Genomic DNA, 11949 nt, shown 5'->3' with positions numbered 1-11949 from the left:
TACTTCAAATTCTAACATCTTCAGACTGGAGCCTGTGTGTTGTGGAAAGCACCTGCATAAAAAAATGCTTCCAACTGGCTCCAACAATGAACTTCAAATAAAGAAAAAGAAAAAAAGCCCATACCAACTCAGACAGTTCTGATTGCTATCTCCATGCTAATCACAGCAGAGGAACACAATTCATGAGTCCATCTCAGTTTGCCAAGTTGCAAAGGCTTGTTCAAAATAGCAGCTGAAAGCAATCGTAGTCCTTCTCCATACCAATACTTCCCTGTCAGCTCAGCAGCCATGGGGAAGCCTTGGATTAGATTCTTCCCTCCAACCAACCTTTTGCAGAGACTACAAGAATTGCTGAGACCTCTCTCTCTTCAGGAGAATTTTTCCACATGCTGCTTTGCTCACAGAAGTCACTTTGAACTTGGCAAGTTTCTCCATCTTCCACAGTGCTTTTGGACTAACGTTACTGAGTGAGGAAAATCATTCTTTTTGATAGAACTAAGTCTCTTCACCCTAAAAAGCCAAAGCACACCCGTCACACACATACAAACACTGCAAAGAATTAACACAGAAAATAGTTTATTTTCTACTCCAAGGGATCTGAATAACAACATTTCAAACTCATCAGAAACAAGCTTTCAAGTAATACTGCAAGAGACACACAATAAAAGTACACATCCAGCCCTCAAAAAGAGCTGGAGACTCCTGCAGACAAGATGTACTTCCTAAAAACACTGCTGAAGGTGAAAATCCAGTCACAGTTAATAGCAGCTCATTTGGGTTTGCAGTTCTGCAAATGAAGTCTCTGTCACAAAGAAACTCCTCCCAATACTGAGAGGTTTTGTCTAAGTAAGGATTTCAGGACTCTACCTCATTACAATATCTTACAGTAAAAATACTTGATGCATTATAAGGCATCTTCCACCTCTCCAAAAGAAGGAGAGAAAAGCAGAACCTTCCCATATCCAAAGAAAGTGAGCTGGACTAACAGATGGCACAGGCTTTGTTCCGATCAACAAGGCTCCACCAGATCACTGCCATGCTACTCTTGAAGCGTATCAGGATTCAAGTTCACTTTGACACAGTGCAAGAAAGCTACCGATTCCCAGCAGTACAGATCTTCCTGTATTTGTGTATGAAAGCATCCGTCTTTCCAAGACTAACTCCATAGACACCATCTGGCACCAGAGACCCAAACCGTGTCTGTCTGCTGCTGACGGAAGCTTCTTCAACACCGTTCACTGAGGAGGAAGCGTTCCCATCAACATTCAGGGCTTTTGCAATGGCAGCTTCCCTTGCGCCATCAGCAAAGACAATAGGAGAGTCACTTTTGGCATGCTTGGCAACGCCATCAATGCGCTTATGGAGATCTTGGCTCAGTAGCAATACAATAGTGCCTCCAACACGCAGTACTCTGGCAAAAAAAAAGGAAAAAAAGTAGGTTAGGTGTTCATTCTGCCTGACATTCATTCATCTGTGCAGAACTCAACACTGCTGACGCTTCAGATGGCACTTGCATTCAACAAAACACTAGGCCTGTTAATGCTCATGGCTCAACTCGATAAACTACACTTCCAAATGGAGTTTAAATTCCCTATCTTTATAACTCTTTCTAAATGGGAGAACAAGGTCCTATCCTAACTCCCAAACATTTCTGGCCTCAGGAGTTCTTTCCACTGCATCAGCAGGGAAGGTAGATTCTGTTTTCCCCCTCTTGGTATTATTTCAAGGACTGAGGGGAGTATCAATTTCAAACACTGGTTTTCGGTTGCATAAGCCTCCACCACTCTGCAAAGGAACAGCTTCCCAGGGCAACAGAAGATTGGTAAGGCAATTCTGAAGCTGACCTTTCCATTTGGAAACTTTAAAAGGTCTGTTCTTTCTCTGTTCCACTGATCCTTAATGGTTTGCAAACTCAGGAAGCAGAGGAAAATTCATCACTGTGCGTAATCCATTTTTCACAGTACATGACCAGACGTGACACTTGGCTTTGAAAGAGAGGAGAAAATAGGACTATCCTTGCTCTGTTCACAGCAAGTGGATTGAACAGTCTTACTCGTGGGGCTCTCACAGTAACGGTCCCTTCCTCATTTCCACATTCCCAGGGAAATATTTTGCTTAGAGTGGCCCAGCAGAGCAAATAAGACCAGACTACAAGCAGAGTCAAAGGGAGGGCTGGTCACTGTAAGCTGACACAAGGTTGCCCTGCTGTTCTGTGGAGCTACCACACCTTCTTCACCACCTTCCCACTGCATTCCTGCATTGGGTGAGCAAAATGAACACTGCTGAAGACCAGTCCTACAGAAAGGACTGTCAGCCTTTCAGCCAAGAAAAGAAATAAAGAAGCACATGGTTTGAACTGCCTGATAGAAGCAGCCTGCTATTAGTTTGGCTGAACTCTGCTACAAAACAACAGGGTGAAAGATGAAAGGAGGCATCTAAAAGCAGACCAGGTGGCCAACTGGATATACACTAACAGAAAGGAAAATTGATACCACCATTTTCTGGTCTGACATCTTTCTTCCCAACAATATAGGCTAGTAAAAGCTTGATTGTCAACCCAAAAGGAAAGCCTATGATTTTATACAAGCTGACCTCAACGGAGACGCTTTATCCACCTGGCCGTGCGTTAAGTTCATCTAGGTCATCCTCTCCTCTTTCTCCTTTCTGCCTTAAGGGTATTTGTGAGTGTGACTCAAACATTTAACCATCGTGCCTTGGAAAGAATATTCGCGAATGTAGCCCACACAACAAGCTCATTCCTTGTCAGCTTGTGCTGCCGCCAGCATTTCCACAGCTTGCAAGACAAGCCACAACAGCCTTCAAGGGACAATTAAAGGACTCGGACTTTCACTGGCTGCACGGGATCCGACTAAAAAACTGGAGTGTGTTTGGAATAAAGAAAACCTGAAGCTGGCTGAACACTTAGGATCACAAACCATCATGACATTTACACCAAACACGTATACCATGTCAAGGGCCACACGTACCTCTCCATTTCCTGGAGAATATCTGGAAGGAGCTGAAAGACTTTTGTTATCTTGAACTTCTTCCCAAACGGAATATCCGCAATCACAGCATCAAAGCTTTCTGAAGGCAACGGCAATGCTGCAGAATAAAGGCAGGTCTTTAAATCGTCCTGTGTGGAAAACGAGCAGCAGCTATGCCCTCAAGCACCTTACAAAACTGCCTGCCAACGCTTTTGCGGGTTATGCACCCAGACTCATGGCTCCTTCTGTACCTTTCCTCACAAATGGCATCACAAAGCCACCAACCCAATGCAGACCGAGAAGAGACAAATGCATGAGTGTGTGGGTTAGCTCACAGACTCCTAGTTAGTGGGGATATGTTTGCTCCATAACAAGACTCTACAAACAAGGGACTGCATGGGTCCAAATCAGCTGCTGCTTCTCAACACAAGGGAATCTTTACAAGCAAAAACACAAAAGAAGAACTAAGCTTGCAAGCATTTTACACTAAGTACATGTATGAATGGCAACGAACCACATTTTAAATTCTTCTCTATCCCCGTTTTCTCCAATCAGAATCGCCTAGGTTCTGTTGGAGCTTGAGTCATTGAAGTACCTTCCCAGAGTTTCTGCATCCTACAACAGTCCGTTGTTGTGACCATGAGGCAGCACTGCACCCTTGTGGTGATGAAGGTTGGCCATATACCAGGCTACGCCGGCCAGACAGGGCTTTGCCAGCTTGCCAAACAATGAGACTATGGATTCTCCATCTCTCAGGATGCTCAGAACTCGACTGGACAATGCCCTCAGCAACCTGACCCAGCTTTAGGGTTAGCCTCATTCCCAGCAGATGACAGGACTAAAGAGCTCCAGCAGTCCCTTCTCACCTAAATCCTGTCGTGATTCTATGCCAGCCTTTCCAGAACTGGCAGGAGATGTTTCTTGGACCATCCTTGGAGCAACACTTGCAGCACAACAATTTTAGAACAATTTTATCTACAAATGGAAGGACAAGTTACCTACAGTCCTTCAACACATGCAGAAATAACAGCATCTGATCAGTGACAAAGACACCAGTTACTTGTTCAGTATTAGAAAAGCCTGACATCAAAGTACTGTCCGTTACCCTAGAAGCTCAGCACAATCACAGCTTTTAAAGAAGAAATAAAGCTATATATGTTCTTACAAAAAACACATAATATTTCTTACAGTTCTGATAAGAAATACATTGCAAGTTTAAAAAATATGAACGCTTCATCACCCGTGCACAGGGAAGAACACCCAGCTCTCGTCTGGTGTAAATTTCATAAATGACTAATTTAGATTCAGGCTTTGAGGTCCAGAGTAAGGTCATTAAATTATTATGTTCTCCCCTGATTAACTTATGAAGTGAGAGCATGAGCAGGAGAGAGTCTTCCAGGAGAAAGGCATCGTCATTTAAGATACTCGTACTGCAAAACATCAACGAATTAGCTGATCTTAATGCAATTACTTATCTGGTAAATTGAAGTTACAAACCACTTTTTGTCTGTCCTTGCTGTTTTCCCATAAGACAAAGAATTCTTATATAGTATGTACTCTCTGTGGCATTCAAAACTTTACCATTCAGACAGACAACTACTGCCCATGTCTGACAATTATTATTTTCATTGTCTTCTGCTGAGTATATTCTCACCAAAGTTCCTGGGAGCAGGAGGCAGGGAGGGGAAAGCAAAAAATTATCCATTCTCTAGAACTACAGTCACTACTTGGCTCTTTTATTAAGAGGTAGCTCTACTACACGTAACCTCAAGAGATCCTATGTTACCTGCGTAATCCTAAAACTACAAAATATTTCCAACATGTATCACTTGGAAAGCCTACAGCCATACCTTTCACAGAAGCTTTAAGCAACTCAATCTTATCCATCAAGCCTGCAGTCCTAAGATTCTCATCTGCACCTTCTAACTGTGAATCACTTAGATCAGCACCCCAGTAACACGCTTCCTGTTCAGAGAAAAAGAGAAAAGTCACTTGGACGGGAACCAGGTGTATTTATTTTAGAAAGGCTTCTCAGAACTGTCTTGTTGCACACCTCTCCCAAGATAAACCCCTTGCTGGGAGATCTACTACCATTCCACAGAGCAATACATAGACTCAGAGGACAGAGAACTGGGTGAAGTTTGAGCACTCTTGACTCCTTCCGTATTCTGCTCTGCTCAAGACACTTGTGACTTACAGAAACATTTAGGCTCTGTACTAACAGCAAGACCCCAGATGGCTACAAACAGCCATGCTGCCTCTAATAGTGGAAACTGGCTGTACTGTCCCACTGACACCTCTGATCCCAGGATAAGTCGAGGCACTTTTAGAAGTCCACGCCAGTCTTGCACAAACCCTGTGCTTCCTGCGGAGCAATGTTTGTCCTAAAACACTCTCAACAACGGCACAGAAGGACCGGTTTGGTTCTAGCTTTTCAGTAACGCACTTTGGTATAATGGTTGCACACATTTTTTCCCGATGGAACTACAAGGTCCTGCCTGTTGCTACTGTGATACTCACAGGCCACTCTTTAGCAGCTTCCAGAAGTATCGTTCCCAGCCCACACATGGGATCCAGCACAAAGGCACCTGCCTGCAAAAATAAAGGGGTTATTGTATCTCAAGCAAGACAAACTCCTCTCCCAGGACAAAGTTTACTACTGACGTATGGATCACCTAGGTATTCCCACTGTGCAGTGTAAGTAAAAATAATTACTGGTTTTCCAGGCCCAACTGGCTTGCAAGAGAACATAGCAAAACACATTAGTAGTTTCACTAGAGACAATGCATCGATGTATGTAGCCCTGAGGTGATGTTTAGTGGAAAAGACTAAAAGTGGACTGCAGACAGATATTGGTACCAAATTAATCTGTGGAAAATATCACACTCGCTTCTATTTTCCCCTCGGAAGAGCAACCCAAACAAAATTTGAAGCCTGGACAGTGAAAAAAACTGTGAATCCTTTTCCTCATTCATGTCTTAGAGCATGGGACACTACAATCACCACACTTCTTCAAAGCTCCCTGCTCCTGCCCCCATAAGCAGCAACCCCTCCATCATTTGGGACTCTACAGCTTTGCCATGAACATTTGGCTTACCCTGATTTCAGCCAGAGATGCCATGGCCCATGCAACTGTTGACCGCAGCCCTGCTGTTTTGATATACTGTCTGTTTGCCAACGGAAGCCTGCAGGCAGCAAAAAATCAATGTTAGGCAACAGCACAACCACCCAGAAAAGCCCATGTAATATGAAAGAATAAATGACCTGGACAGATCTGCAGACAGACACAAACGACAGCTTGCTTTTATCCATAACTCATCACAAAGTCTGCCCTACAAGCGCAGATAAGCTCCACACAGAACACAAGACTAACACGACAGTCCAGTGAATATCAAACCAGAAGATAAACGCTCACAGTCAACAGCAAGACTATTTAGAAATTATGCCTGTTCTGATACTGACAAAACAAATCTGATGAGGAGGACGCCCACCTGAAAAGGGGAATCCCCACCACAGAGTGAATGTCATTAAGACGGACAAAGACCTGAAAGAGGGGAAAAAAATTACATTTGAAACTCTCCATCTGACACATCAATAGCTTTAACTCATTTAAACCAGACACAGAAGATGTTTCTACAAACTTCTTATCCTAGTTTTAAGAACAAAAATATACACTTTGGACAATTAGATTAATTGGAAGAAAGCACACTAAATTATCAGAATGCCTCCTTGAAGAGAGCATCCCAGCGCTCAGCTATTCCCACACACACGCTTATTTTTTGGGGCATTTCAGATGGAGGCAAAACTGAGTAATCCTTACAGAAGTATAGGCAGCTGAAGAAAATGCCCTCCTGTCCTACAGAAAGCATCTTAAAAGACAAGTGAGCTCCCCAACAGATTTGGCATGACTGTAGTCCCTCCCCATGGAGCCCTAAGAGAGCCATGATGCTTTTGAAGTATCTCAGTGCTCAGCACTTAAATGGTTTCATAGCAAAAATCTGGACAAGAACAAAAGCCCCACTTCAGGCTCAACAAGGCCGTATTTGATGCACAGCCGATAAAAAACAGAGCCAGTAGATGAGCTCAGAGCTTTTAGAGATGGTTTCAGACCTCCCAGCACCGGTGCTGAGAGCAGCTTCCACAGGCCAAGCACAGAAATGAAGAAACAGCTTGCCAAGGGCAATGAAACCTTTCCAAGATCTCCACACAGCCTGCACCATGGAGGATGCCTAAAGCAGGCTACTTTGAGGGACGAGCCCTGGGAGGAGGCTCTTCCATCAATGGCATTCTCAAGTTCTTCAAGAACACAACCTCCCCGCTCACTCTCTTCCCCTGTAGAGGCTAAACTACCTGCTCAACAGCTCAGGGGACCTCTGCTTTCAACACAGAGTTCAGCACTTTGCAAGCAGGCCAGATCCTGAACCATCACCTGCATGGATCCTTCCCCTCAGAGGGGGGCCATGCTGGCCATTCCAGTATTTAAGTGCTCGGGAAGGCACTCACACAGTGTCTACTGAAAACTTTAGCTCAGTGCTACCCAATGATTTCTAAATTCAGCAGCAGAAAGACAGAGAGAGGCCACCATCCCATGTGCAAAGGGAGCAAAGAACAAAATGAAAGATATTGCGAGCAATTCTGGAAGAAGCAAGAAGCCATCTAGCAGACAAGCACTACTACCTCTAGATCAGGGTTCCGCAGATCAGCCCGCCACCCAAACTGCTTCATGAGCGCTATGCCAACGGCTCTTCCGATCTCCTGCAAGGGGGAAGAACAGACACGGGCAGTAAAACCAACAGATTTAAAAAAACTACCCATTTCAGCCTCAACTGCACAATCCTCAAGTACCTGCCAAAAGAACGGGCCTCTCTTTATCCCTATGAGATTAATTCCTACAAAGCCCCAAAAACGGACAACAGGACACAGGGAGTAGAGCAAACACACCAAAGGACAAAGGGATTATCGCTTAGCTGGAGTGTGAGAGGCTGAAGTTTAAGTCCCGCCCAAGCTACAATAAAAGCTGTCATCACTTTTGGAATTATAGAACATGCACTAAAAATATTTCTGATGGACATAAACTAGATCACCCAGGAGGAAATCTCCAAACACGCAACTGCTACTCACAATTTTAATGCTTCTATGGCATCTAGAAAGCTCTCACTACTTTCAGAGTGCAAGAGTTGAAACATGACACAAATTTAAGCAAACATTCATGTTGGCAGGCTCACGCGTCCCACCTGCCCACGTTCCTAGCTTCAGCAAGAAAAAAAAAAAAAATCTAGTTAAACCACTGCTGTCTTCAAGTAAGAGAAATCTACATAAATTGAAACAACACAGAGCTTTGTTTATTTTTTTTCCCCTCACAGCAGAAAGTTATTACAGATGGGATCAGTGCTAGATGGAAAGGGCCCCTGGAAGTCCTCTACGCCACTACTCTCTCCCAGGGCCAAGATCCACTCCCTGTGACACCTCCCAGGCCTGCACTGCCCTCCTAGGGAACAAACACTCCCCAATACCCAGTCAGAGCCCACCGACCCGCAAGTTCTGGCCTGTGCCTTTCTTTTACACCCTCTGCCACAACTGAGAGGAGTTTGGCTCCACAGTCCTTGCAAGGGCCCTTTTAAGTAGCTGTAAGCTAGTATCAGATCACTTCTCAAGCTCCACAAGCCCAAGTACCTCAACTTATCCTCAATAAAAGGCACTGATTTGAAAAATACTCAGGGTAACAGAGCCCAGAAATTAACAGCAACCCTAGCATTTCTACTTATTTAAAACAAATGCAGATTAAGGGCTTGGTTGAGAAAATACAGAAAAACCTCCAGCAGTTTATTATTCTAAAACATACAACACAACTGAAATGACAAACGAAACTACACATCTCCCTTCCCCTTTGGTAAATTACTTTAAAACAGAGATACTTGAGCATACCTGCGAAGTAAGTATTTTGGCAATTGCTCCACTACAGCGACAAGAAACTCTGAAACTGAAGCCAAATTCCTCATTTGCAACAGCTTCCTCTTTGCTGCTTTTGGAAAGGTCTTCTAAGGAAGCCTGGCTTTCAGTCCCACAGTTCTGGTCGCTCTTTCTCTCAGGTACCATATAACTCTCTCCATCTTCTGCCTGACATTCCTCAGGCTCTCTCACTTGTTCTGCTTTCTGCCTTTTAGTTACAATATTTGTCTCTTCTTCTGATTTTCTCTTGAGAGGCAACCTGTTTTCTGGAAGCACATCTTTTTTCCCCTCGCACCCACGAAGGTTCCTCCAAGTAGAGATTACATCCAGCCAAGACTTTGGTTCCTCAGTGACAAGGCTTTTAATCTCATGCAGCATCTTCCCTGGAAGAAAAAGTAGTTTCAGCTTAAGTACTACAGTCTCAGAATTTGATTTTCCTACAGATTGAGAACAGCTGTTAACAGACGGTGTTCAAATTTTGTTTGTGTGTGAATCCAGGAACCACAGCAGCAGGCATCACTGCCATCACAGGCACAACCGAGCTCTCAGTACCCACACATGCCACCAGCAGAGACCAAGGCATCCCTCTGATTAGAAGCTCTGCAGAACCAAGATGAAATTGTGCAAGGATTGTATTCTGCAGAAGAATTCAGCAGCTCTAAAAAAACTGGACCATTCCCAGGGACAGAGGGCCAGCCAACCATGCCATCCTCCCCAGAAAGCACTTGGTCCAGGATTAGAGACGTGGGATACTTTCCAAGAATCAAAGACACACAGTGATTCAGCTCAGAATCAAGTCCTCCATCCCTGGAGGTGTTCAAGGCCAGGCTGGATGGGGCCTTGGGCAGCCTGATCTAGTGGGATGTCCCTGCTCAGGGCATGGGGGTTGGAACTAGATGATCTTTAAGGTCCCTTCCAGCCCATATTGTTTTATGATTGTATGACTCCCACCGGGGTTCACGATTCCAAGTACACCCGAGAGAAGGAGCTGGTGCCAGCCTTACCTTTCTCCCTAGAAACGGGGAGCGGGGGCTGTTTGTGGAGCCGCAGGAACAGCCGCTCTCCAGACCGGAGCTCCCTCAGCTCAGCCAGCTTTGCCTCTGTGCTGAAGAAGACCTTTCCAGGGACGCTGACCACCTCCAGGGAAACACAAGCTCCGATCGTGGCAGGGAGATGTGCAGCTGGCCACCCCAAACAAACGCACATTTGGGGCGAGCAGCAGCCCCTCAACCCCGGGTCCCCCCTCCTCCCCTGGCCCTTCTCCACCCTGGCCCCTCTGGGTCCAGGATTAGAGACAGGGGACACTTCCCAAGAATCAAAGACGCGCATCGATTAAGCTCAGACTAAAGTTCACCAGTTTGTTCTTTCTGAAAGGAAATATCTCTTCCCTATTCATCGAGCTGACTTCGGTCCTGCAAGGTCTGAAGCCTGAACTCACGCCTGGGGGTAGTTCTCCTGACCCAGCTGTGACGAGGGACGCACGAGGAATACAGAGGCCAATTCGCTGCAAAACCTCAAAACCGGTCAAGGCACAGGGGGCTGGGGGGAAGCTGCGTCTTTTCTCGGTTAGAACCACGGCTAAACTTGATCCTCAAAGCCGACGGCGACCTGTCATCTCCCAAATTCAACCCACCCAGCACGCTCGGGGCGAGCAGCCGCCCCTCCAGCGCGGGCCCCCCCTTCGCCCCAGCCGGTCCCCTCTCGCCTCCCTCGCTCCCTCTCGCCTCCCCCCGGCCCCTTCTGGCCCCGTCGCGGGGGAGGCAGCGCCGCCCCCGACCCCGCGGGGGCCGAGGGGACACGTCCCACCCCTGCGCCGGCCACCCGCCTCTCCTCCCTTCCCTCCCCTCCCCTTCTCCTCCCCGCCCGGCCCTCACCTCGGAGGCGCCGAGCCGCGCCCGCACCTCCCGCTCCAAGAAGGGCTCCAGCCCCCTGCCCGCCGTGCAAAAGAACCGCCCGCCGCCCGCCGCCATCGCAACGCGGGGCGGGGAGGGGGCGGGGCCCACGCGGGGCGGGAGGCGGGGCGGCGGCGCCTTCCCCTTCCTAGCGGGCGGTACCGCTCTGGGCCAGCTCCGTCCTCCCCATAACCTCCTTTCAGGTCCTTAGATGGAGCAATGAGGTCTCCCCTCAGCCTCCTGCAGGCTAAAAAACCCCAGCTCTCTCAGCCGCTCCTCATAAGGCCTGTTCTCCAGCCCCTTCACCAGCTTCGTTGCTCTTCTCTGGACTCGCTCCAGAGCCTCAACATCCTTCTTGGGGTGAGGGGCCCAGAACTGAACACAGGATTCAGGGTGCAGCCTCTCCAGTGTTGAGTACAAGAGCAGAATAACCTCCCTGGACCTGCTGGTCACACCGTTTCCGATACAAGCCAAGATGCCATTGGCCTTCTTGGCCACCTGGGCACACTGCTGGCTCATGTTCAGTTGCCATCAACCAACACCCCCAGGTGCTTCTCCTCGAGGCAGCTTTCTAGCTACCATGCCATGCCATGCCATGCCATAGCATAGTATAGCATACCACACCACAGCATCCCATCCCATATCATAAGCACAACCTGCTTGTGCATCACACAACCTGCAAAATGCATCACAACACATGCCACGCAATGCCATGCCGTACCCCATGCCGTACCCCATGCCGTACCATGCACGCAGCACAAAATGCAATACCATTGCAGACCATACAGATGACAGAAATGCCTTAGCATACCATTCCTACCAACCACAGAAAACCAGCCATGCCACACAGTAGAAACCATAGCATCCAAAAGGTACCATACACACAATACAAAACACACCATACTGGCTTCAAAATCCGTACCATACCATTGTAATTACCATACCATGCAAAATATTCTATCAAACCATACCATACAATAGACAACATACCATAGTAAACATTTCCATACATACCATATAAAACACCGCACTACACCGTACAAAGCACCAAACCCTAAATACCATACCATACCCTACAATACAACACAAATTAAAATAAAATGCAAAATACAATACAGTAC

General features: G+C 46.7%; 1 protein-coding gene across 2 annotated transcripts; it reads right to left on the bottom strand.

The window, feature by feature from the left end:
• Window positions 1-592: 592 nt before the first annotated feature.
• On the bottom strand, window positions 593-10928 carry LOC138718354 (THUMP domain-containing protein 2-like). Of its 2 annotated transcripts, XM_069852799.1 has the most exons (10): window positions 10811-10928; window positions 9941-10073; window positions 8913-9319; window positions 7665-7742; window positions 6479-6531; window positions 6085-6172; window positions 5508-5579; window positions 4838-4952; window positions 2988-3105; window positions 593-1411 (listed from the first exon to the last, which is right to left on the bottom strand). In XM_069852799.1, exons 1-10 carry the CDS (start codon window positions 10904-10906, stop codon window positions 1093-1095), a joined length of 1479 nt encoding a protein of 492 aa, XP_069708900.1. In that variant the 5' UTR covers window positions 10907-10928; the 3' UTR covers window positions 593-1092. The 2 variants fall into 2 exon arrangements, with proteins under 2 accessions (XP_069708900.1, XP_069708901.1); XM_069852800.1 differs by lacking the exon at window positions 9941-10073 and having other exon boundaries at window positions 10811-10885.
• Window positions 10929-11949: the final 1021 nt, after the last annotated feature.

The sequence above is a fragment of the Phaenicophaeus curvirostris genome, chromosome 2 (genome assembly GCF_032191515.1).
Source record: "Phaenicophaeus curvirostris isolate KB17595 chromosome 2, BPBGC_Pcur_1.0, whole genome shotgun sequence".
NCBI lineage: Eukaryota > Metazoa > Chordata > Aves > Cuculiformes > Cuculidae > Phaenicophaeus > Phaenicophaeus curvirostris.
Note: the sequence above shows the minus strand (reverse complement) of the source record. Positions and strands in the feature narration are given on the sequence as shown.